Source organism: Salvia miltiorrhiza, chromosome 3, assembly GCF_028751815.1.
Source record: "Salvia miltiorrhiza cultivar Shanhuang (shh) chromosome 3, IMPLAD_Smil_shh, whole genome shotgun sequence".
NCBI classification, from domain to species: domain Eukaryota; kingdom Viridiplantae; phylum Streptophyta; class Magnoliopsida; order Lamiales; family Lamiaceae; genus Salvia; species Salvia miltiorrhiza.
In genome coordinates, this window is record NC_080389.1 from 54,385,364 (window position 1) to 54,411,996 (window position 26,633).

The 26,633-nt window shown below is 37.9% G+C and overlaps 3 protein-coding genes across 9 annotated transcripts; all 3 read left to right on the plus strand.

Annotated features, from left to right (window-relative positions):
* Positions 1 to 6,157: 6,157 nt before the first annotated feature.
* Positions 6,158 to 12,383, plus strand: LOC131014460 (protein TPX2-like). 2 transcript variants are annotated; one of them, XM_057942436.1, is made up of 14 exons: positions 6,158 to 6,501; positions 6,676 to 6,834; positions 7,625 to 7,790; positions 7,968 to 8,115; positions 8,401 to 8,451; positions 8,552 to 8,607; positions 8,700 to 8,784; positions 8,874 to 8,936; positions 9,139 to 9,189; positions 9,480 to 9,542; positions 9,610 to 9,705; positions 9,789 to 9,833; positions 9,927 to 9,994; positions 12,103 to 12,383. In XM_057942436.1, the coding sequence occupies exons 1-14, from the start codon at positions 6,348 to 6,350 to the stop codon at positions 12,119 to 12,121; spliced, it is 1,224 nt and encodes a 407-aa protein (XP_057798419.1). In that variant the 5' UTR covers positions 6,158 to 6,347; the 3' UTR covers positions 12,122 to 12,383. The 2 variants fall into 2 exon arrangements, with proteins under 2 accessions (XP_057798419.1, XP_057798420.1); XM_057942437.1 differs by lacking the exon at positions 9,789 to 9,833 and having other exon boundaries at positions 6,159 to 6,501.
* A 759-nt stretch (positions 12,384 to 13,142) lies between these two features.
* LOC131019004 (uncharacterized protein At4g02000-like) lies at positions 13,143 to 14,285 on the plus strand. Its single transcript, XM_057947691.1, has one exon. It carries the CDS (start codon positions 13,143 to 13,145, stop codon positions 14,283 to 14,285), a length of 1,143 nt encoding a protein of 380 aa, XP_057803674.1.
* Positions 14,286 to 18,803: 4,518 nt separating this feature from the next.
* LOC131014462 (splicing factor U2af large subunit B-like) lies at positions 18,804 to 26,078 on the plus strand. Of its 6 annotated transcripts, none has more exons than XM_057942443.1 (15): positions 18,935 to 19,135; positions 20,108 to 20,156; positions 20,282 to 20,414; positions 21,114 to 21,415; positions 21,504 to 21,617; positions 22,779 to 22,849; positions 23,434 to 23,504; positions 23,583 to 23,627; positions 23,705 to 23,764; positions 24,169 to 24,229; positions 24,322 to 24,434; positions 24,568 to 25,014; positions 25,131 to 25,269; positions 25,487 to 25,554; positions 25,668 to 26,078. In XM_057942443.1, the coding sequence occupies exons 3-15, from the start codon at positions 20,301 to 20,303 to the stop codon at positions 25,803 to 25,805; spliced, it is 1,743 nt and encodes a 580-aa protein (XP_057798426.1). In that variant the 5' UTR covers positions 18,935 to 19,135; positions 20,108 to 20,156; positions 20,282 to 20,300; the 3' UTR covers positions 25,806 to 26,078. The 6 variants fall into 6 exon arrangements, with proteins under 6 accessions (XP_057798425.1, XP_057798426.1, XP_057798427.1 ...); XM_057942444.1 differs by lacking the exon at positions 20,108 to 20,156 and having other exon boundaries at positions 25,668 to 25,832; positions 25,889 to 26,078; XM_057942442.1 differs by lacking the exon at positions 20,108 to 20,156 and having other exon boundaries at positions 18,804 to 19,135.
* Positions 26,079 to 26,633: the final 555 nt, after the last annotated feature.

Here is a 26,633-nt window from a genome sequence, read left to right on the forward strand (position 1 = left end):
GAGAACCCATACAGTGGGGCATGCATTGGTAGATTCAATAGTTACCTCCAGTCCCATGGCTTTCCATCATTCAAGATACAGGATATTAACTGCGCTTCCTGAGTCTACAAACATTTTGTGGATCAGGCATCCTACTATCTCAGCGGTAAACACCAATACATTGTCGTGTGGATACAAGAGAGGCCTGGCGTCCTCTGGCCCAAATGAAATGATTGGATCGAGAGTGGTGTCATTTATGGCCATTACCGTCTGGGCGTAATGCCCTGTCTTGACCGCGCGTACTACCTGCTTCTTTGCCCGGTTAGATGTGGGCGTACCATTTTCCCCGGTGATCATGTGTACTTCTCGTCGGAACGGGGGCCGCTTAGGAGCTTCTTGCCTTCTTTCCTCATTGTGTCTATTTTCTGCATGGCCCCTATGTTCTTCGTATCCACCTCATCTTTCTCTTCCCTGAGCTCCCCTTTTTTTTCTATCATCGTGCCCACGATTGTGATTATCATTACGCTGCCTTTTAGGTGTATTCCTGTGAAGTCCATTAACGAACCTGTCTAGCAACCCCTTCCGTATCAAAATCTCCAACTGATGTTGGAGGTGCCCGCACTGCACAGTCGAATGTCCGTACGCGTTGTGGCATTCGCATAGAGAGTTATTTCGTCCAGGTTTTGGATCTCCTTGGGTATAGTCCCACGGTGCTCGGAACCAGCGTTCATCCTTGATGGCATGGAAAATTTCATCCACGGGCCTATTCAGAGGTGTTCATCTACGCAAATCATCCTCATCTCTTCCCCCTCCTTCATCCCGCGTCGCCCGGGGTGGTGTGCGCTGCGTTTCTACAGCCATTGTTGGAATCTTTGGTGGTAACCCTTTGTATGGTGCCCGTTGATAATGTCCATCATTATGTTCAGCATTATTGTCACTCATCTTTGATCGGTGCTTGTCAGATTCTATTTTCCTTGTTGCCTTGGCGTCTTCCAATTGTAGGTACCTGGGTAGAACAGCCATAATGTCATCAAAATCTCGTGAAGGTGTTATCTGGAGCTTATCAAAAAGCGCTGGCTTCAAGCCCTTAACAAATGCATATCATTTGATTTGTGACTCTGCGTCGGGTACATCCAATGCTATCACGTTAAACCGGGCGACATATTCTCTCAGTGTCTCATGAGCCTCTTGTTTTATATCCATTAATGACATAGCCGTTTTTCTCACCTGTCTAGCGCTGGCAAATTATCTCATGAACGTGAGATATAAATCCCCGAAAGAGTGAAGGGAATCAGCTTTTAGATTACGAAACCAACGCTATGTGACCCCCGAGAGTGTGGTGACAAAGATCCGACATTTGATACCTTCAGCATATTGATGCAGCGCAGCTAATCCCTCGAACCTGGCCATGTGCTCCTCTGGGTCTGTTGTCCCATCATAATTTAATGATATTGGTCTGTAATTGACAGGTAAGGGTTCTAACAAAATTTCATCGAAAAAGGGGCTGGTGTTGAGCCGGGGTATCCTGTGGTGAACAACATTGCGCCCCTCCCTTTCTCTTGACGTGACAATTTCCATGAACTTGTGTTGATTTCTTCGTCGTGGTTCTTTCCACTGTTCTTCAAATATTTGTTCTCCTTGGTCAAAGTTTTCATTTAATTCGGTCTCCGGGGCGTTTTCCCTCAACTCAGTCTCTAAGCTTTTTAGTTGGCTCTTAAGGAATGACACATTTTCTTTTAATTTGGTGTTTTCTTTCTGAGTTCCAAAGCCACGCTGCGGGGTAGTGCCACTGGTTGTGTCAGCTTTGAACACTGTCAGTGGGGAATCTTCGCTTATTCTTTCCTTTCCCTTCTTCCGTATTTTCCATCCCCTTTTGAGTAACTAGCTTTGAGGCAATAGGACCCTCAAAGTCCTTTTCCTGTGCAGCCGTGACAGTAGTTTTCTTGTAAAATACGCTCTTATATGTAAAATATAGTATTGAGTTCCATGAGATGATATATACTACTCTTTTCGTTCATAAAATATTTTCCTAATAATAGTAGAGACGTGTTTTGAGAAAATTGAATTGTATATCTAGTGAGTGAGAGAAGAGTCCCATGAATTAGAAAAAGTTATAATGAGTTATTAAAAAATTAGCGGGATTAGACATTAATGCTTTAATTTAGTGATTATGGCTTAATTATAATAAAAATGGTGAATTTATTTGTATAATACTCCCTCCGTCCTCATAAAATGTATCTAATTTATCATTTTTGTCCGTCCTTATAAAATGTATTCAGTCTATTTTTTATAATTTTTTTATTTACAATAAAGTGAGATTCTTTCGCCACTCACAATAAATTCATCTAATTTATTAAAATTCGTGTCATTTATAAATATATACTTTTTATAAGGATGGAGAGAGTATGAGGTAATTATGAGGGTAATAATAGTTGGTAAAATCTATATAATATATAAAACACCAGTTTTCTTCCCGCCAATTTAATGGCATTTTTGCAATGAGTGGATTTTTAAAATGGCCACTTTCATATTGTAAAGATAAAAAATGTCCACTAAAATAAAAAACTTAAAAAATGTCCACTGTTACCAAAATACCCTTCACATTAAAAATTAAAAAAATGTCCACTTTACATCATCCCTTTAAAAAATCCCGCAATTCACAACCAATGTGAATTCACAACCAAAAATTTTTGGTTGTGAATTCACACTGAATTCACAACCAATCGAATTCACAACCAGAATTTTTTGTTTGTGAATTCACAACCAGTCGAATTCACAATCAAAATTTAATTCACAACCAGATTTTTTTGGTTGTGAATTCACAACCTAAATTTAATTCACAATAAGAATTTTTTGATTGTGAATTCAAAATCAGTCGAATTCACAACGAAAACTAGAATTTATTTTGATTGTGAATTCGAGTTTTAGTTGTGAATTAATAGATCTGGTTGTGAATTCAAGAATATTAAGTTGTGAATTCATCGAGCTGGTTGTGAATTCAAGAATATTAAGTTGTGAATTCATCGAGCTGGTTGTGAATTTAAAGACATTAAGTTGTGAATTCATAAATCTGATTGTGAATTTAATTTTAGTTGTGAATTCATAAATTTGGTCGTGAATTCAAGAACATTAATCAAAATGTTTCAGTTTCACAATCAAAATAAAAAACCACACATTAAGATCAAAGCTAAAAATTCTCATAAGAACCTAAAAACTTCAAATTGAGTTCGACTAAATTATCCATGTCAACTTCTCAAGACAAAGATATTCACAACAGATTGAGTCAATTTCACCAGAAATTCAGTACACGCATAAAACTATGAAATCTACGAACATCAAAACTCAGAGGTTTCAATATGACAACTTATCAAACCTTATTTGTGTACTATACACAAATAAGCATCTAACTCATGCTCAAAAACCCCTACACAATAATCATCTAAAATTACGAAGCTAGTCAAAATCATCAAACTTTAAACAAGCATCTGGAGATCCCCACTCACCGCCGGCGGCAATAACACCGTCGCCGCCAGAAGACCTCCAGTGGAACCGACTCCGGCCTTCGACTCCTCTATGGCCGTAGCAATCCTGGTCCTTCTCACCGCCATGTTCTTCCTCGGCTTCTTCTTCGTCTACATCCGACGCTTCGCCGCCGAGACCGCTCCCCCCTCGCAAGGGAGGCGGCGGGCTCGATAGCTCCGTCGTGGATTCTCTTGTGAGAAGAAATCGAGCAGATCTGTGGCTGGCGAGCAGATCTGTCGTTGCAGCTGGAGGAGGCAATGCGACGGCAATTCGTTGTCGGAAGAGGCGGAGCGAGGGACAACGTTGCAGATCTGCGGCCATCTTCGCAGTCGAGTTCGACACCGTCCGGCGCGAGATCTGCAGCAAAGGCGGCGGCGGCGTTTTCTCCTCCAACTGATGCGCTCCGATCACCACCGTCGTCCTCGGGCTCGAACCGCCGTCCACGAATCCCAGGCACGTCGTTATCCGATCAATCTCCACCATCACATTCGACCGCCTCATCCTCCACGTCGCAGCATCCTTCCCCCCCCTCCCAAAAAACCTGCTCAATCTCAGGCACCGCCGGCTCCGCCGTCGTCCTCGCGATCGATTCCAAGCCGAAGCACGCCCTGAACGGCGCCACCGCCGCCGTGCTATTGATCCCCAAATTCGCAGACCTAGAGAGAGAAAGAGGAGAGATAGAGAGAAAGAGGGAGAGGAGATGAAATGGGCTATTTTAGGCTGAGGGGCATTTCGGTCATTTCAGTCACAAAGTGGACAATTTTTATTATTTTTATCTTAGTGGACATTTTTTATCTTTACAATATGAAAGTGGACAGTTTTATGTATTTACTCTTTTGCAATTATAATATCAATTAAGGATAAAAGTTTAGAAATTAAAAGAGAGTGGGGTGAGAGGAGAGAGAAAAGTAAAAATGTGAGATAAGTTACGCTTCATCTACTATCATTTTTTCCCACATTTTCTCTCTCCTCGTTTTCTTATACATTCACCCATTTTTTTCTCAAATTTTTCTCTCTTCTAACCTATTTTTCACATTTAGACGATTTTTTAAAAATCTTTAAATTTAATTTATGAAAATATATTTGACATGTATCTTAAATTAAAGATCATGACAAGATTTTTAATTTGATATAAAAATCATTAAATGTGAATTTGAAATAAATAAGTTATTATAATTTAAAATTTTAAAGTGATTATATTTCTCTCTCCTCTTTCTTTTTCTATATTCTTTCATTTTTCCCCCTCTCTCCTTATTCACTCCACGTTATCATATTATTCATATATTAATCTCTCTTCACAAAATTTATCATGTTCTCTTCTCTTTTAATTAAAAGAACAAATAAAACATCAAATTTATTCGTTGGAAAGACGAATGCAGATGGGAAAGAAAGTGGGCATGAGTTGCCAATCTTCAGTTTGGGGAGCATAGCAGCATCAACCAACAACTTTTCCATCACTAACAAACTTGGACAAGGTGGTTTTGGACCTGTTTTTAAGGTAATATTATAATCTCACTTTTATTTACATTGTCTACATACAATCAAGAGTTGAGGATAGTAAAATATTTTGCAGGGAGAGTTGTTGAATGGACAGTTTGTGGCTGTGAAAAGGCTTTCAAAAAGGTCTGGTCAAGGATTAGAGTTCAGAAATGAGATGGTACTGATTGCCAAACTGCAGCACAGAAATCTTGTTCGATTATAATTATTTTAATTTAATGCAAAGGAGAAGGAAATTTCAATATGAATTTGTAAAAAAATAGTTAATTATCTTAAAATTAGAATTTAAAATGTAATATAGATTTATTTAATAATATGTACAAATTATTTATTTGTTTGTATGAACATATTTGTTGTTGTATTTTGTTTTTATATTATTCGTATTTTTTCTATTTTTGTAATTATTTTTGGGCTATTTAAATATGAACTTTTAATAATAATGCAGTTCGTACTTTTAAGAGCCCAAAATTATTATATGACGTCTATTAATATTGTTATTGATAGTTTTAGTGTTATTTGCTCAAAATGAGATTCACTTAAATTATATGCTTTATAATCAGTAAATTTAATTATTATACAATACTCATCAAATTTAATACTTATACTCCTACTCATTAAGTTGATAAATTATCAAATACTAATATTTAAATTAATAGAACTTTTTTGTTATTAAGAAACTTACTTTTCAGGAGTAAGTGACGTGGTTTACACCAATTAGGTACATTTTCTTTACTGAAAATGAAAAACGAGCCTATTGGAGTGAGACGTCTCAAAAAGGAAAACGAACCTATTAGAATAGGACAGAGGGAGTAATATATTTATATAAATTAAAAATTTTAAAATAAATAAATATATCGTGGCCCGTGCATCGCACGGGAGGATGTACTAGTTAATTATAAAGATGAACTACAAAAATATTTTGTGAAGAGACGAAAATAATAAAAATAAAATAAAATTAGAAGATACCCATGAACAAAAGAAAATATATTTAAAAATATTTTGTTAGAAGAGAATTGCTACTAGCATTAGTAAATGACAGGTAATCATATTCCAAAAAAGGGGCCCACAAATTTAAATTCGCAACTGGCAGAGAAAGCCTATGGCGCTAAATTTGTAAAGAAACTATATTAGTCTTGTATTATTCTCCTCCTCTTCTTTTCCAATGAGCACGAGAAGTTCGCATTGTCATCACAAAAGCTCAATCATTTCCAAACAAATACATTCTCTCCTCCTCTCATCCCTCCTTGCCGTCGTCGAAATCTCCGTTGCGTTTGTTTTCCGAGAGAAGCAGGACTCAACGATTTCCTCTAACAAAACCAGCATGGAACAATAGGCGAAATCGACCACAAATGGAGGATTTTGTTGAAGACTGTCACGTCGAGATTGACGAGGAGTACGAGTTCGACGCCTCTCAGTTCTTCGATTTCACGAGGCCCGAGGGTGATTCCGAGATTGAGGAGGTTGAGCGCTGGTTCCAAGTTTCTGGAGATTATCCCAATTCTCGTCAGTTTCTCTCCCTTCTATTTTCCTCTCTTAACCCCCTCCCTCTCTCTCTCTCTCTGCCTCTGATTTTCGTTTATCCGACTTTTATTTTTTGTGATTGGCAAATGAATTGATCTCGATCATTTTGATTGTTTATTAACTTGTGGAATTTTTGTTATTTGGGTGAGGATCCAGCTTTTATTGTGCAGTTGAATTTAGAGAAAATACTGCCTGCGCCAGCTTCGCCCAGCTCTTGTAAATCATCAAAACCCAGAAAAGGCACCAAGTCGACTAGCAGCAGTTCGGATACTGATAGCAGGCATGGATTCCCCCCTTCTAAAAAGAATGCCAAAGGTAAAATATGAGTGTTGTCGATTTCTCTCAATCGTATATTTTGTTGCTGTGCTCATAAATAGATTTAATTTTAGCAGAATCACAATGGTGAAAAATAGATTTGATCACTTCATCTACTTTTTTATGCATATGTTGTGTGGCTCCTGATTACTCTTGGCTAATTTTCAGTCATACGAAAACAAACATTATTGCTTGATTTAGTCTTTAAAGCATCTATCAATTTCTGTTTCCATTTTCACAATATTAGATACGTTTGATACTTATTGAAAACTCATAATTCAATTGGAAGAACTTCTGCTTGTTTAGGGATGCAATTTGCTAAAAAGAATATCTTTCTCTTTCTTCTACTCTATCATTGACATGTTTATTTCACAAGCATCTGTTCAAAATTAGCAGATTGGATATGAAGCTCATGGCATTATGACCCATCTGCACTGAAAGATACTATTATTTCCAAGTTTCCTTTCAGTTCATACCATTTGATATGCCCTGATTTTCCTTCAAAATCGAGTCATGGATTAGAAATTTTTGTTAGCAAATTGCTTCCCTAGAGGAGCAAAAGTTGGATGCGCGAGGTTACACTAGCTCTCATTTGGTTTTTAAGATCAGACTCCTTTTTTTGTTAACTTTGTGGGAATGTCGTTTAATGCAGAATTTTCTGCTTGGTTTAGATAGTTATTACCGAATGCATGTTGTTCTGTTCGAGAGTTTCTGTCATTTTCTTTTGGTATATGATAATTGTTGCTTTTTTTTTATGCATTAATCTCTTTTTTTATATGTTTTTCTTCAGTAAAAGGCAATGTCGCAGTTGAGGATGCAGCAAAGCCTAAAACCAAGCCCTCACATAATTTATCTCAACCGCGCAGTGCAAACTTTATGGAACCTACAGCTAGTCATTTGGCAAAGCAAAATGCAGTACTGCATGACAACCAACAATCCAGCCACCTTTGCACAAGGTCTAATTTTCATTCTCAGAATTAGGGATAGACAATAATTTGAAATTAGATTGCTGTTCGTGTCATTCTTGCTGTCTTACTATCAAAAGTTATTGTTCCACGTAGTTGAACCTGCATACTGGAAGTATTCGTGTCCTTGTTTTGCTTATATGTGTTTTCACATCTCTCATTTACCAGGTTCCAGAGAACGCAGGCCAAGCAGGACGACAAAAGTTCCATTGGATCTGAGAAAAAGAGTTCCATTGGATCTGAGAAAAAGAGTTCCATTGGATCTGAAAATCATGCAACAAAGCGACAAAAGCTTGAGACTGGTTTCTTGAAGAAGGTAATCAGTCATACATTCTATGTCACAGAGGCTTAAATTTTTTTAATGAGCTCAGCCTTTTGTATATGTAGTATGAACATAAAAATGATATATCCAAATATCCAATTACTTCAAGAGCCAAATGAATAACTCTATTAGTTGTGCTAGGATAAATTGAGGAGTAGTACTGAGAATGACAAAGAGATGGTTCCAATATTTGGAAATTTCTGTTCAAGTTTTGTCAATTTCTACTATGACTAGTTACTGGTCACTTACTATTCTGTATGTGAATCTTGTGTTATGTAGGGGTCCTATTTAAAGCATAAGTTTTCATTGTCACATAAATCATCCAAGAAGGTATTGTTTCATACAGAATTTTGTTAGCTGTTTAGCTACAATAACATGCTGGAGACTATCTCTGATGCTGTTTCTGTTGCATTTCTTTTTCAATTGAAAGGCTACTGTTCCAAGAGAACCGGAGCTGGGAACACTGTTCAGATCACAAAGGCGAAGGTATATGCCGCTTTTTCTCAGACAATTTCGTGCATCTCGTGTAGGTAGACTTCCAATGTGTTAATGAAATTTCCTGTTCTCATGGATTTCAGATCCAAGAACAGTTCTGCTTCGAGTGAAACCGAAAGCCAAAAAAGCAAGGGTTCCTTTAAAGCTCATAATCCATCAAACAGAAAAGTTAGTATTGCAGTGAACAAGAGCCTAAATAATTACACTTCATCTTATAAAAAACTATTAACATTATTATTCCATTTTCTTTTTTGTAGATTTTGCAGGCTCGTTCCTTACCCCCACCAAGAAAGAGCAAGACACCACTTACAGAGTTTCAAGTAAATTATGTTTTCCTGCTGCATTAATTTATTTTATTTTTGCATTTTCCCCAGATGTGCGTCTCAGCTACCTATTCGCAACATATATTTCAGTATGATTTCTAGGAAGGAAAAAAAAAGGAAGAGAAAGCAACTCCCTCAGTAATTCAATGAGGTATTTAATCTATTTCATTTTGGGATCTGAGTATCCTTTTTTGATCAGGAATTTCACTTCAAGACTAGGGAGAGGGCCAATCACCATTCATCAGCTAAGGTACGTCGTCATTGATACCTAAAACTTAAAGCATTTCCTCTTGTCTGTGAATTAATGATTCAAGTTCACACAGAAATTAGCAGAGAAACTAAACATACAATCTTGATACTTACCAACAGAGAAGTGATCAAGAATTTCCAAAAATGTGGCATGTTCAAGTTTCTACTCATGACATTTACTCCACGAGTGAACAAATTAACAGTAACATATGAATCATCATATGATCATATCATAGCTATATAATATATTTACTTGTATTCAGTAATAATGGGATTCATTCTTTTGTGCAGGAAAACAGATCGTCAACTGGTGAAAAACTCCAGGAAAGTCCTCTCGCAGAGGAGTTCAACAAGGTAGAATATTTGTTGCGGGTGTATCATCTCTCTCTCTCTCTCTCACTCTCATCTCTTACCTTGCCAGCTCTCTCTGGGACCAAAGTCAAAGAGAGCGTGTCAGTCGGAAAGGCCATCCTCAGTCAGCTCCAAGGCAAGTCCGCCATCCTCGGTCAGCTCCAAGGCAAGTACTAAAACTACTTAAACATGATATGATAATCTTGTAATACGAATTTAAGTAAAGCTTGAGCTCCTATTTACATACAGAGTTCAAGTAGAAGTAGCCGTGGGTCTTTTCAGTCAGAGTTGTGGGTAAGATCCAGCTATAGCATGTTATAAGCTTTATGTGATGATATGATTTATAAAAAGTTGATCCTCAGAGATATAAAATAAATAAAAATGCAGACATGTCAGCAGAGACCTAATCAGCATTGTGGAGCTCGTACGAGACCTCATCAACCCAACATCACTAGGTAACCATCTCGCTTACATCCATTCCCCTACACTCGTTCAGAACCCAAAAAGAGATTTTTATCGATTTATACACTAAATTTTATCGCGTATTGCAAAAATATGATCACCTTCAAAATTTACAAAAGTCTGACTTATAAAAAGAAATTTTAAAAAAGTCATGGTATACAAATATTGGCACTGGATCTATGACTTTTTTTTTTTTTTCAAATCTGGATCTATGACTTGGCACACCGAAGTTCTGCATGTAAATCTAGTTTAAAAATTGGATACACATTGACATGTAGGATTTCTACGCGCCAAATCGCAAATTTGACACCAAAATATTATTCGGTGTTATTTTTGAAATAATATAGATTTTTATTTTGGATATCTTCAAGATCATGATATTTTTGTAGAAGGCGCCAAAATTTAAGCCATAAGTTGATAATGACATTTTTTCTTCTATATTAACATATATAGCTTGTGTGAGTGTTATGGGAATATTTTGTGCGCCTCTAATATAAACAAAAACTTCTATGAGCGCGGTTCCTCACTCGATCCACGACTCATCATATATACCAGTGTCAATTGCTCTGAAGAAAAGTTACAATTTTTATGAATAAGAGTATTATTCTTATAAATAAAAATGTGTCAGTATTTCTTTTTATATTTGTTTTATATTTTGCCAAGAAGACATAGTAAAAGTGATTGCTGTTTATTTTGAATATAAATGTTAGTTGTTCTAAAAAAAGTCATAGTTGTTTTAAATAAAAGTGATCCTTCTTATGGTTAAAATTACAATTGTTCTGAGAAAAGTAACAATTATAATGAATAAAAGTACATTGAAAAAAGTGACTTGTTTTCCTCAATAATTTTTTTTTTATTTTTTTATCAAGACAAGAAGACATGATTTTAGTAAAAATAATTAATACTATTTGAATAAAAATATCAATACTTGTGAAAAAAGCAGGATTAATTGTGTGTAAATACTTTAAGTACACCCCAATTTTGATTTTTAACCAACATTATTATTTTTTATCTATTAATACATAAACTTTGAACTTTTTAAAAGTTGTCTTGAATTAAAATTTCGGCAACATTTTATCTTATGTGGACGGCGGAATATTATTAGGTGGACTCTAAAACATTATCTCTTTTTCTTCTTCATCGCAGGTAGTTCATATAAAAAATATCACATAGTATAATTCCAATGTCTACCTTTAAATCCCTCATTTATTTTCTTCATTTTCTACAAAAGAGAATTTCACCCTTTCTTATTAATTCTTTTTAATCGAAGAAAAGATAATATTATACCTCTATTTTTGGTGCAATAATATTATTCTTTATTAGAGTGAAAAATATATGATGAAAAATTGGTGAAATTCTCTTTGTAGAAAATGAGAGGAAAAGGAAGGAGGAATTCAAAATGATAATATTTTTGTATTCCTTACTTTCCCATAATAAATTTACAACCCTAAGAAAACACACCCTAATTGGTTAATCGAAGTATAATAGAAGTATTTTCTCTGTTTTTGCTCTTGTTGTAATTTCAGTTGTGGTCTACTACTTGTCAACTAAAGTTTCTGTGTGTTCTCATCATTTGTAAGTATTTTATCCTAGATTTTCAAGTATTTTATACGCTAACATTAATAGAACATAATAAAAGATTGGGAACTTAATCATAGAAATTATAATAAATTCTTTTTATTTATTTTTTTGATTTAATAAATTCTAATAATTTTTTTTATTCAGCAATCAAGTTTGCAGATGGTTTTCATAACAATCAAGTTTTGGTTTAGTTTATTGTGTGGATGATTTCCTTAACATTCAACAAAATGGGGTCATGACGTATTATTCAACACAAATATAATACTATATTTTGAGTTTTATTTATTATAACCAACATTTGGTCATTCATACTTTATATTTGGCCACCCTATATATCCAGTGTCATTCTGTAGATTCGATTTGTTAATATTTCTGATTGCTTTAATTAATGAACATGTTGCGCTAAATAAAAATAAAAATATATAAGCATGGTATAATATCATAAAATGCACGAGGTATAATAAAAAAATATTTTATATTAGATTTAATCTAGAGCTACTTGTTTAATGTTATTTTGCAGAAGCTTGGATATTCGCTGAAATTACACAAGAGGTTTTTCTACAAGTGCTGGCTACTGAAATCCATCAAAACATTAATTCAAATTCTTTTTTGGCACCCATTTTTTACTGATCAAATCAGAAGTAAATGTAATATATTCAAATAGAACTTATGTTCTCTACTCAACCATCGTTCTCTATCAGGAATCAACTCGTTAGAATATCACCAAGTTTTTTATTTTATTATTTTTAAAGATTAAAAACGATTTAAGAACAACGATATAAAATGTTCCATGTTCTTAGACCTTTTTATGCATTTGTTTCTATGTCAATTTTATTTTGTAATGCATAAAATGTAAATCCAAAAAGGTCTAATGAAATATTGAGTGTACAAGCGTAAGAATATGTCTTTTGCATTTGTGTATTTGGTTTATTAGGAAAAAATAAATTAAAAACAATCGCCTACACATACCGACATACGCTACGCACATATACAAGGCAATATCATATTACAAATCTCCCTTAGAACTCATTTAATTTGACTGAAAAGTAATGTTAACTGAAACTACTATTACTAGGAAAGTGAATTTTGAAAAATAAATTCTAATAAATTTCTAATCATGTATTTAGAAAATACCAATAAAAACTATTAGTATGATTTAGAATTTGGACAGATTAATTAAATATAGTTAAAGGGAAATATCACATTTTATCCTTACTTAAGGTCACTTTTATTTCTATGTCCACACTTTAATGTCGTTAATACTAGGGTCTTCACTTTTAAATGGGTTCATATTAATGACTATCACCAGTTTAAGCTCGAATTTTTCATAAATTGTAGCCGAAAATTCACGGGAACACCTACATGATAGCCATAAGCAAATGTGTAAATATTCAACATTTAAAAAAAGGGAAAATGCAAGTTCAAATGTGAAAGGTCCTATGAATAATTCTACGGACTGTAAAAAAATTCTATTCTCTCCCTTGTTGAGAGCCTTTGTTCTTCTCCTTCGTTGAGACCTCAGTTTTTTTGCGTTTTCTCTTCCCCTTCATGGAAACTCACATGGCTGGCCTAAATCTTGGAGACGAGGACGACGAACTCGTTTTGGATGACGAGATTGCTGGTGGATCTAACGTTTCAGTTGAACTTTGCTTGGTTGGACGCTTCCTCACCGATCAACCCATTAATTTCAACTTGATGCGTAGCCGTCTTGCTAGCGTTTGGCGACCGGGCAAAGGTGTCTTTATGAAGGACATTGGAAGCGGCAGATACATTTTCCAATTCTTCCACGAAATCGATCTTCAACGAGTCTTTGAGGGAGGACCTTGGGCGTTTGGAAATTTCCCCCTCATCCTACACAAACTCAAACGGGGGGAATTTCCGTTGAGTGTCCCACTGGACTATCTCCCTTTTTGGGTTCAAGTTCATGATCTCCCTGCGGGTTTTCTAACTGAAGGAGTGGGGCGTCTGCTCGGAAATTTCATTGGAAAGTTCCTTGAATATGATAGCACAAACTCATCCGGGGTTTGGCGTCAGTATATGCGAATCAGAGTGGGGATTCGGGTCGATGATCCACTCAAGCGGTTCAAAAAGCTCAAGCACAAAGATGGTTCTTCGTTTACTGTTAAGTTCAAGTACGAGAGGCTAAATGTTTTCTGTTTCATGTGTGGCAGATTAGGTCACTCCGAGAGCTACTGTGAATTAATGTTCAATCAGGCTACAAAGGACAGCCCGCGCGAATGGGGTGTTCACCTGAAGGCTGCGGACCGACGTACGACGGGCCTTGCCGGCGATAAGTGGATTAGATCTGATGTTGATTCAGGAAACCCTAGTTCAATGGCGGCGGGTCCTAGGGTTTCACATGAGCAGCCGTTATCAGAACCGAAAAGGAAGGAGGCGGAAAATCGGGCCATATCTTTCCCTCATAAGGATTCCGTTACTCTCCGAGATCCTAGGCCCCAATCTTCCCATCGGTTAGTTTTGCATGAAATCAGCAATGAGGATTTTCCACGTGACTCAATGATTTCAGACGACAGCTCACTGATCCATACTGATGAACGAAAACGAAGACGTGGCATCTCCATCAATGAACACCAATCTTCTCTAGCGTTGGCGGTTTTCCCCGTGAGACACTCCGAGGATGCTTCTGACGCCCCTCTTTCACTATCGGCGGGCTCCGGCTACGGAGTCAGCCGGGAGCAATGAATATTATAAGCTGGAATTGCAGAGGTTTGGGCCAACCTCTTGCAATTCCGATCCTGAGTGAACTCGTGCGAGTTCACAGGCCCATTTTCCTCTTCCTATGCGAGACTTTATCTTCCCGTCACCGCATGGAAGAGATCCGTTCGAGGTTGAATTTTGAAGGATGCTTCACCGTTGATTGTGTTGGGCGTAGTGGCGGACTTTGCATGCTATGGAAGTCGTCGGCTACGTGTCAGTTACTTGGCTACTCGAACAACCATATTGATATGCAAGTTAATGACTATCGGGGAAGCTGGCGTCTCACTGGCTATTACGGCCACCCTGAAAGAAATAGACGAAGGGATTCTTGGCGTCTTCTCAGACAACTTGCTCATCTCCACTCACTCCCTTGGATCATTTTGGGAGACTTCAACGATCTACTGGACCCCGAGGATAAGAGAGGCCGCGTGGATCATCCCAATTACCTGTTTTCTGGTTTCCGTGAGGCCATTCTTGAGTGTGGTATCTCTGACATCCCTCTTATGGGATATCGTTTCACTTGGTCCCGAGGTCTTGGTACCAGCAACTTTGTGGAAGAGCGCCTTGATAGAGGCATGGCCACGACGAATTGGAAGGCTCTCTTTCCTGGTGCTACTCTCACGCCTCTCACCGTTCCAATATCTGACCATGTACCTCTCCTCTTGAAGTGTCAACTCGAGCATTCTGTTAACAGCAATCGTAGATTTCGCTTCGAGAACAAGTGGTGCTTGGAGCCGGATTTTCATAATGTGGTTCGCGACTGTTGGACCAACCTAAATGGCATTGAAATCTTGGATAGGCTCACGGCTGTTTCGGATTCTATTTCCACTTGGGCACGGCATCTCCATAATGATGAACGTCAAACTAAAGCTCGTTTGCAGCGTGATATCGCTGCTCTTTTGGGGCGCACAGATAACCTCTCTATAGGCAAGTTCAACCATGCTAGACGCCAACTAGCAGATCTTTATCTCAGGGAAGAAGCTCATTGGAGGCAGCGAGCAAAGCAACACTGGCTTAAAGATGGGGACGGTAATACCAAATTTTTCTTTGCTATGGCGTCAGCTCGACGCAAGAGGAATTCTATTATTAAACTACAACGTGAGGATGGCAACTGGACTACCAGCATTGATGATCTCAAACAGGTTGCAATGGAGTATTTTGTGCAGCTCTTCGATGCCCCGAACTGTAATGTTGATTACCATCAAGTACTTGACAGACTTCGTCCTTGTGTCAATGATGCTCAGAATAATGAGCTCATCAAGGATTTCACAATTGAGGAATTTCAGAATGCTATTTCACAGATGCAACCCGACAAGGCGCCGGGCCCTGACGGATTCAATCCTAAATTCTATCAGAAATTTTGGTCTTTGCTTGGGCCGGATATCACTCACAGCTGCTCCTCTTGGTTAACTGATGGTATGTTTCCTCTCGGCCTTAACCACACGCTGATCTCCTTGATTCCGAAGGTGGACTCCCCTTCTAATATGAAAGAACTTCGCCCCATTGCTTTGTGCAATGTGCTCTATAAGATCATTTCAAAGGTCTTATGCAACAGATTGAAGCATGTGCTGCCAGGGCTTATTGACCATGCCCAATCGGCGTTTGTGGAAGGTCGCCAGATTCAGGATAATATTCTTATTGCGTTCGAGGCAATCCATACTATGAAGAGGAAGGTTAGAGGGAAATTTGGCACTCTTGCTTTGAAAATCGATATCAGCAAAGCCTACGATAGAGTGAATTGGAGCTACCTTGATGCGGTGCTAAGACGCCTTGGTTTTTGTGACAAATGGCGCGAATGGATGAACCTCTGCGTCCAAACGGTAACCTATGACGTTCTGGTGAATGGCGCAGCGGTGGGGCCGATCACCCCGAGGCGTGGCCTTCGCCAAGGGGACCCCCTCTCTCCCTATCTCTTTATTTTGTGCGCCGAAGGTCTTTCGGCTATGATGAATCACGAGATTGATAGAGGCTCACTCCATGGCATTCAACTTGGGAGAGGTGGTCCGGCTATTTCCCACCTTATGTTCGCAGACGATTGCATGTTCTTCTGTAGAGCCTCAGTACAAGAGTGCGGTGTTCTTAAACGGGTCTTAGAGATGTACGAAGGAGCATCTGGACAAGCGATTAATCTCCAAAAGTCTGGGGTCTTTTTCAGTGCCAATGTGGATGATGTTACTCGTGGGGCAGTCTCGACTATGTTGGGTGTCTCTGCGCCCCTTAACACGGGTCGTTACCTTGGTCTCCCTTCGCTTGTTGGGCGAAAGAAAAAGGAGATATTCCAGTTTCTCCGGGATAGAATGTGGAATAGAATCCAAGAGTGGAACAGCAAGAAGCTCTCGAAAGCTGGAAAAGAAATCCTCATCAAAAGTGTCGCTCAAGCGATTCCGTCCTACTGCATGGCAATTTTCTCCCTCCCTATAGGGCTGACGGATGAGTTGGAACGAATGCTCAACTCGTTTTGGTGGGGTCACAAAGGAACGGCTGGTAAGGGTATTCATTGGATGAAATGGGAGAAACTTTGTGTCGATAAGAAGTTGGGTGGTCTTGGCTTTCGAAGCTTACAACTTTTGAACGTTGCCATGCTAGGAAAAACAGGATGGCGGTTAATCGACGAGCCAGATTCGCTCTTGAGTCGTGTTCTCAAAGCTAAATATTATCCTCGAGATACTTTCCTCACGGCCAAGCTTGGCCATAGTCCGAGTTTCACATGGCGTAGCATCCTTTCGGCACAGCATCTTGTTAGAAAAGGCATAAGGTGGAGGATTGGGGATGGCACGAGGGTTCGTTTCTTTGAGGACCCATGGCTGCGCACCAAAGAAGATTTTCGAGTTTTAGGGGTCTCTCATACTGAACTTGCTGGTCTCACGGTTCAGGAAACAATATCTCCCGGCTCTCTCTGCTGGAATGTGGACCTTCTTCGACATCTTGTCGGAGAGGAAGATCTCAAGGCGATTCTCAGCACCCCGCTGCTCCCTGGTTCAGGACCGGATAAACTTGTTTGGCACTTCACTGAAAATGGCAGGTACTCGGTCAAATCTGCTTATAGACTTGCGAGTTCTCTCATCCTCGATGATTCCTACAGAGTTGATGGGCATTGGGCACGTTTATGGAAGGTGGAAGTCCCCCCGAAGGTCAGAAATTTCCTCTGGCGAGCGGCGCGAAATAACCTCCCTACAAAAGATCGGCTCTTAGCGCGTGGCGTGGCTGTGGGCGGGGAATGCCCTATTTGCCGGCAAGGCTATGAGAACCTGTGGCACGTTTTCTTCCACTGCCCTTTCGCGGAAGATTGCTGGAGAACTAGCCATTTGCAGATCTTCATCAACATGATCACGAACAGCTGTGAGTCTTTCAAAGACGCTCTCTTCCACATTTTATGCAATTCGAGAGAGGATCTCAAGGTGAAAGTTTGCATGCTTATGTGGCAAATTTGGAAGGATCGAAACACGGTGGTGTGGAACGACTGTACGCTGGTCCCAGCCACGACTGCGGTGGCTGCTGCTGTCGCTCTATCCGACTGGAGGATGTCTCGAGCTCCGCCTTCTCAGAGGACCACCCAACACATGAATAATACTCCTTGTCGGGGCTGGCATGCTCTCGCTGCAGGCTCTATACGCTGCAATGTGGATGCTGCGTTCTTCGAGCATGACCACACTATGGGTCTTGGTTTAGCCATCCGCGACAGCAATGGGAATTTTGTTGTAGGGAAATCGATCAAGCTGCCGGGGAGACGTAGTGTTGCAGAAGGAGAATTGATAGGTATAAAGGAGGCCCTCTCATGGATTAAGGAACTTGGGTACACGAGAGGCGTGGTGGAATCGGATAGCAAGAAGGCGTGTGATGCTATTATTTTCGATAAGAGGAATATTATGGAGCTTGGTTTAATTGCTTCCTTTTGTCGGAGAGAATTACTACTGTTCCCTGATGTTAGTGTTCTTCATATTCGTCGTGAGCAAAATGCCATTGCCCATGAGTTGGCAAAGGCTGCGAGAGATTTTTTGACACATCATGTTTGGAATGAACCCCCGTCCTTTGTGGAGGGTCATCTCCATCTCCCATGTACGTGTGCTCCTTAATATAATCTCTCTTTTCCCTCAAAAAAAAAGGGAAAATGCATAGAAAACGACGTCGTATCAATACGGACTAAGAAATAAACAAAAGGCTAGAGAAAGAAATTTTAGAAAATTAAGCCCTAATACACAAACAGACAAACTTGGTTCCATAGATTTCGACACCAACGGCCATAAATGATTGTCGTGGTCGATTAAAAGAAATTTTAGAAAATTAAGCCCTAATACACAAACTTGGTTCCATAGATCTCGACACCAACGGCCATAAATGATTGTCGTGGTCGATTAAGGTAGAGAGAAAGGTTCAATTGTTAAGTATCTTCGTCAAAAGCGAGACAAAAATCGAGTGAAGGTATCTAAAAGAAGGGAAAGTGAGAAAAAAGTACCAGAAGCTATATTGTCTTGGTTGAAGGAGTTGGAGACAAAGCGACAAATCAGGTATTACAAATTCTAATGGCCCAATTTAAAAGAAAGCCCATTATCTCAATTTAACAAAAGTAACTCTAATGGCCCAATTAAAAAGAAAGCCCATCATCATCCCAATTAAATAAAAAAGGCAGCAGCTACAACTTTGAAGTTTTGAATGAATTGTTTCTACGGGAAATTTTGAAAAATAGAACGCAGCTGCAGGGTTACCCACTACAGAAACTTGCCCCGCGTCCGGCGTCAGCTCCTACTGTTCCGACTTCCGACGATTAACGCCGCTGCCCCGTGCCAACACTAAATTCTCTCCCATTCCAATTTTTGGTACTTCAAATATAATTCAAGGTATTAACTATTAAGCCCTAAATTAATATTTTATATTTTAAATATTTTAGTTTAATGGTGAACTCAGAATATTTGATTGTTGGAATTATGTCTTAACAAATGTGTCCCTAATTCTGTGTATTGTGATTTGTGAATATGAAAATTGGTGGAGAAGATAATTGTTAATTGTCAGAATTTTTTGTTTATTTGATGTGTCTTTGAGTATGTTTAGTTTTATTTTATAATTTATATTTCTATATTTGAATATAGGAAATGAAGAGTGATGCATCTAAATCAAAAATATAAAAGGAATGATAAAAAATCCAATCTTCAACATTTTATGTTCAAGAAAATGAAATCTCAAGGGAGTTCGTGCTCTTCACCGGTTGTAACTAAATTACTTTATGGAATCACGAAGACTTGTGATTGGGATAGTGTGGTCTGTCAACCCAAACTCTTGCTTAAACACCAACTAGGCTAAATAACCACAGGCGATATATTATGCAACTTGGTTATGAGAAACAGATTAACTGCATACCATAACCCCCTATCTTATAGCTCACTCTTTTGGGTCTCTACAGCCTGAATTTGTTCCCTAATCAGAGAGCATTCTAATATGTGTTTTAAAATGCATAATACTCAGGAATGCATGAAACTATATGTAAGTAGAGTTCAGGTATTAAAAATTGTACGACCTCCGTCCACCAAGAGTATACTACTTTAGGTTCGGCACTGGTTTTAATAAAATGGTTGGTAAATGTGTTTTTAGTGGACAAAGGGTCCCACCATGTAGAAATAAATGGTTGTAGTTGAATTGAGTGTGGGGTCATGGAGAAATGAGTGGTTGTGGTTAAAAAGAGAAAGGGAGGTCATGTCCAAAAAAGGAAAGTAGTATATACTCTTTGTGGACGTCAAATCGGGTAATTATTGTATGCTCTTAGTATATGGAGGTAGTAGTTGTTAATATTGTGATTTGCTGATTTGTTTCTGCAGCTGATTATGTGTGGAGTTTCACTGTACTGATCTATTTCGTGATATAAAGGTTGGAGCTTTAGAATCCATAATTGAGTTGCTTTCTCAAATTGAATACATAGTTTTGATTTTAAGTTACTTACATTGCTAAGGAATAAGGATTCAAAAGTCACTATGTTCTTCATCTTAACCCAGGTTAAGACGCCGTTTTCAGATGGCAACTCACGAGGCTGATAAAAATTCCCTTTCTCCATCTCGTATAGAATCACTCGAACCAGCAGCCATGCAGGAGAAAGCTCACAAAGGTTCCTCAAGTTCTGGATCCAAGGTCAGCAATTTTGAGACACTATTAGCTTATTTTGTCGGTGGTTCATCTCCTTTCTTTTTAATCGTTATTTAAAGCTGTAAGTGTACCTAAATTGGAAGTAGCAGAAATGCTGTTACCTATTTTAAATAAATTGTGACATTATATTTTTTGGGGGGCTTGATAATTAATCTTACTAGAATGGAAGATAGTTTTTCCTGGATTTTTTTATTTAAGTTTTCTCATAAATTTTGAATTTTGATGGTATTATTGACTTTAACTTAATGTTTATGGCTGATGGGAGAAGTTGCTCAATCCACTATCCTCAGCACTTTTTGCAGCTAGGTTTAAATATTCCATATAAAATCATGCTTGTCTTTCTATAATGCTTAGAAAACAAGAATGCCAGTTGAGAATCTATAGCAGAGAACAGGAGATTACCAAAAGAATAGTTTGTTTTATAGCAGTGGAAAATAAGAAAATATTGAAATGATCAAACACCTTCGTAATTTTGGAAACCATGTGGATTGCATGTAGCATTGATATTACTGTACCCATACCACAGATGGGAAGTTGCACAAGAAAATTGTTGCATGTTTATGCTATTTCCCAAATTTATGTTCATTCGAACGATCAGTTTGGAAAACATACTTCTCTGTTTGCCCGTGTTTCTATATGTTACCTAATGTTACATAACTTACATTCCAACTTCACTTTTTGCAGCATGAATCTCGGGAACATGCAAGAGATAGGGAGAGGGAGTCCTCTAAAAGCAGAGACAGGGAGAGGGAAAGAGGTCGAGACAAAGATAGAGACAGGGACAAAGAGAAGGATAAGGAGCGAGAAAGGGTGAGGGACAGAGATAGGGAAAGGGATAAGGACAGGGATAAAGACAGGGAAAGAGAACGGGACAAAGATCGTGATCGGCATCACCGAGATCGCCACAGAGACAGAAGTGAGAGAAGGGAAAGGACCAGAGATAGGGATGATCGTGATGACTACTACCGAAGCCGAGACTATGACATGTGAGAAATGTGTAACTCTTTATATGTTCACTACCAGCAGTTGTCTGATTGTTACTGTTAAGGACTTGATAAAATATCCTAATTTCAGGCGGAAAGATTATGATAAAGATAGGGAGGAAAGACACAGGCACAGATCAAGATCTCGTTCTAGGGCTAAATCTGAGCACAGATCAAGGTCACGGTCTCGTTCACGTTCCAAAAGGTAGTTTGTGATGGTACTCTTCTCTTGTTTATTTGTGGTTGTCAGATTGCAAAGCCTTCTGAACGTCGTGCTAAAATTTGCAAAGGAATTGTATTGAACCTTTGAGGGTGGGGTAAAATGAATTATGTAGGTACTAAATTCTGATTGACTAACTTTGGTTCAATTTTCATCTCCTACTAGTTGTGAAAAAATGATGGAATCCTATGTCATTCGTATTATTATGATTTTATTATATGCATGTCTTGTGGTTGCTGTGTATAGTCAAATTTGAAAACTAGATGTAATAGATTCCTCCTATTTAACATTGGCCAGACCTACATTGTCTTTTTTAACAAATGAAAACAATCATAGTTTTTGCTGACAATAACATCGCTACTGCATGGATATGTTATGATCGCATCATACACATTTGGCACTCTCAGTAGCCTATATTTGATTTTTAGAGTATGTCATTGACCAGACTAGTTACTGGTTTATAATATTGCGGATGAGATCATTTGTCCCACAATTTAGTGTGTCCCACCGTGCATCACTTCTAATTTTTTTATGTTATTATTATTTTTTATAAAAATAAATAATATTATTATGAACTCTAATTAATATTTATCACTAAAAATTGAAATTGAAAAAAATTATATAACCTAACTTTGAATTAATTAACCCAAATAATCCATTATCCATTATTAATTCAAATAAATGTAAAAACATAATTATAAATCCTAATTGGATGAGTGAACCCTTGTTAATTATCTTTTTATTATGTTAAAGCATAATAAATTAAAATTGAAGAAAAAATAATTAAAATTTTAACAAATAAAGAATGGTACATAGTGGGACACACTAAATTACGGGACATGGATCTCATTTGATAATATTGTTTGAAATGAAGCTATTCTTCTGTGGCGTATTTTGGAAGAATTTTTTAAAGTAAATTTAGTGATTGATTTCTGTGTTTCTTAATTCTTTCCAGATAAGGTAGCTCCAGCAGTTACTTTTTACAAATATGAAGCTCTGTTTCTACATCATATTTGCTGCCCTTTATACACCAGAATTCATTAGTTTGGGGTTCATTTACTCATGCAAGTTATTTTACGTGGTCTAAATTCAACTATTACTGCCACATGTTTTGCTTGTCCCTGGCATTAATGTTATTCTCTACAGCAAAAGGATGAGTGGTTTTGACATGGCTCCTCCTGCTGCATTGCTTCCAAATACTGCCGCTGCTGTTGCAGGTACAGCCAAACAATTGTTCAACAATTTTCATGATATGATAACTATTATATTGTCTTTTCTGTGATATAGTGTGGAATGGTCGTATCAAAAAAATGGTTTCATTTTGGTAAGCGTACTCGGTCCTTCAATTGCACATCACAATTTGGAGTAGTAGTCCCTCAAATTGACAGTTCAGTTTTTCATTTGATTATTATTTGCTTGGTGATGGAAACTGAGAGAGTTTTTGGTTTCTTGTTGTGTTTGTGTTTGTTTGTTTGTTTTGTATGTGCTATGTTATGTTCTAAGAAGGCAATGTTGGGCCACTAGCCCCACTGTGCTGACAATGGGCATGAGCCGACTTCTGTAGCTTTTATGTACAAGGAAGAATGAATACAGGTCTTGTCCATCTCTAACCAGGATTGCATGTTTGGTAGCTTTTACAGAATTTCTGATGGATGTTATAGTTCTATTGTAAATTGATAGCCTATATTGGAATATAATCATGGAGAAATTATATTAACTAATATCAACTCTGGCTCCTGTAACTTAAGAATAAGATGGACTGGCTTTTTATGTTGGATGTAACTTGGTGTAGCATTTACAGGTCAGCTTCCGGGAGCACCCCCCACCCTTCCTGGAATGTTCCCCAACATGTTATCTTTGCCAGGCGGACAGGTTGTGGGCTTTTACCTCTAGCATTTATTGTAGCACTGTGATATAGCTCCTGAAAATGTATCTTAAATTTGATTGCAGTTTGGAGCCCTCCCTGGGATGCCTGTGCAGGCAATGACTCAGCAGGTCTCTTCATGTTACTTTATGTATTATGTGTTTAATCTATACATGAGCAGTCCTTAAAGAAATTGTTGTTTGATCAGGCTACCAGACATGCTCGCAGGGTCTATGTTGGTGGCCTTCCACCAACTGCTAATGAACAGGTGACACTAAGTTCCTCTCACTAGTTTTTGTAATTTTATTCTTGTAGTTGGGTACATCCATTGATATATATTGCACTAGATAGATGATATATTATCTTGATTTTTCTTGTTAAGTCTGACCCTTTTGCAATTAGTTTATGAAAGCTATGATTCTTCCCAGTTCCCATGCTGTTATTTGCATGTGAATGGAGTCTTTCTGTTGATACATTCTATCTTCATTTTTCTTCAAATGTTGAGGCCCACACATTTTCAATTATTTTAGTAAAAGTCCTGTCCTTCTCATGGCCTAATTCTCATGCACTTTCCTGTTAGTCCTTGATTTGCCCATTCTTTTCGTGCTCATATGTTTCCTTTCCTACTGTTTGATCAGCTAAGTGTTTTATTTCCATGTTCTCCTTGTGCAGACTGTGGCAACATTCTTTAGTCATGTTATGTCAGCAATCGGAGGAAATACTGCCGGTCCAGGTGAAATCTCTACACTGTTATAAATCCTTTGGCCATCCATATATCTGTTGGAATTTTATGAATAGTTCATACTGTTCTGTTTCATTATTCAGGAGATGCCGTAGTGAATGTTTACATTAACCATGAGAAGAAATTCGCTTTTGTGGAGATGAGATCAGTTGAAGAGGCTAGCAATGCAATGGCTTTAGATGGCATTATTTTTGAGGTAGCAACTCAGTTGAACTTATAGTTGAAATTAAGATTTTACTTGAATATCTTTTATCTATTGTTTGTTCTGAATGCCAATTGCATGCATTGGTAGTATGCTTTTGAAACTAATTTCTTCTTTATTTATTCAGGGTGCACCAGTTAAAGTGAGAAGACCGAGTGACTATAACCCCTCGCTTGCTGCCACTCTTGGCCCCAGTCAACCTAATCCCAATCTGAATCTTGCCGCTGTTGGGTTGACACCAGGATCTGCTGGGGGCCTTGAGGGTCCGGACCGCATATTTGTTGGTGGGTTGCCGTATTATTTCACAGAATCGCAGATCAGGGAGTTGCTCGAATCCTTTGGACCACTTCGGGGTTTTGATCTGGTTAAAGATAGAGAAACAGGGAACTCCAAAGGCTATGCATTTTGTGTTTACCAGGATTTATCAGTTACAGATATTGCTTGTGCAGCTCTTAATGGGATAAAGATGGGTGATAAAACGCTCACTGTCAGGCGTGCTAATCAGGGTGCAACACAACCTAAACCCGAGCAGGAGAGCGTGTTAATGCATGCGCAACAACAAATTGCATTACAGGTAATGGTACTCATGTTCTTTGATGTCCTTCAGTTATCATGATTTTGGAAGGCTGTTGGTTTTGATTGTGACTCTGACTGGTACATTTCTTGAAATGAACGTCATTTATTTTGCAGAGACTCATGCTAGCTCCTACTATTGCACCAGCGACAAAGGTCGTTTGCTTAACAAATGTGGTTACCCTGGATGAGCTCATGGATGACGATGATTACGAAGATATACTTGAAGACATGAGAACTGAATGTGGGAAGTTTGGTTAGTAATCTTAACTCTTCTACTTCAAAATTAGCTTTTGTATTTTGTTAGTCTTTAATGATACTGAATAATTCATTTTCTGGGCTGTTTTCAACTCCTGGTTCTGCTAAACAGATTATTTACGCACAAGCCTTACTGTGTAACATGAAATGCGTCTGGTATACTGTCCTTCGGTTGTTTGAACCCTGATTCCAACTTTTGAATTGGGAATTTGCAGGTACATTGGTGAATTTGGTAATCCCCCGCCCAGTTCCCGTTGAAGAAAATGCACCAGGTGTAGGGAAGGTTAGTGGTTAAGCATTCTTTCATTTTCACGAGAGATGACTTTTTACAATGTGTTGCCTGCAATCAAATATTTTGTTGCGTCACATATGATTATTGTAACTCGTGATGCATAGGTCTATTTGGAATATGCGGACACTGAGAGTGCTGTAAAAGCTCGGCAAGGACTGAATGGAAGGAAATTTGGGGGAAATGAAGTTGTGGCAGTTTTCTACCCAGAAAATAAGTTTTCCGAAGGAGATTACAGCGCATAGTTTCTAAGCGTCACGTATTTGGATTTGAAGTAGGTTTGTTGCAAAGGCCTGTTGTGATTTAGTCCTGCACGAAACCACCTCTAAAACTATATGTATGATGTTATGATTCTGATAGAATTGGACAAGAGTTTGAGCTACACTACAAAAGTGTTAGTTTTTATTATGCGAAGGTGAATTCACCTGAGTTTTGAGGAGAATATATTGAGCTGAAAAGTTCAGATGAAATCTCTTTATCAAGGTTAGAAGTTGAATAAAATCGAGGTGAACCCTAAACCCTGCCTTTCTGCGTCCTTTCTCCTATATATACCATTTTTATTCAAATTATTTTGCATATAGAAAAGTGCTAGTTTTAGATGATGCCTTATTGGAGTCATTAAACTTATGTTGTATGTCTTGTATATCACTACACTTATCAGTTTATTAACAATCAAATCAAATGTTATAAAAGAACTAAAAACATAACTTATTACAAGAGCTCGGATTTTTTTTACATTTACATCTAAGTATAGCATTAAACTTGACCCGGATAGGAAACTCGATGCAAATTCTATAACTGAACCGAATTAGCGATTTTGGGTGGGATGTGACCCTAAACTGCCAAATATTTAAATTTCTTAATTAGATATAAATGTAATTTGTTAAATTGCAAAGGTTTTATTTAATCTATTCATAAACTCTTTCCGTCCTGACTTTTTCAAACGTTTTCCTTACATTCCATGTCAATATCCTACTATCATACATTTAAGCTTCTATTGACTGTATATTTTTACTCAGGAGGTAGACTTCCATTGAGTTGAGTTAATTATAATCTTTTTTATTATATACTAC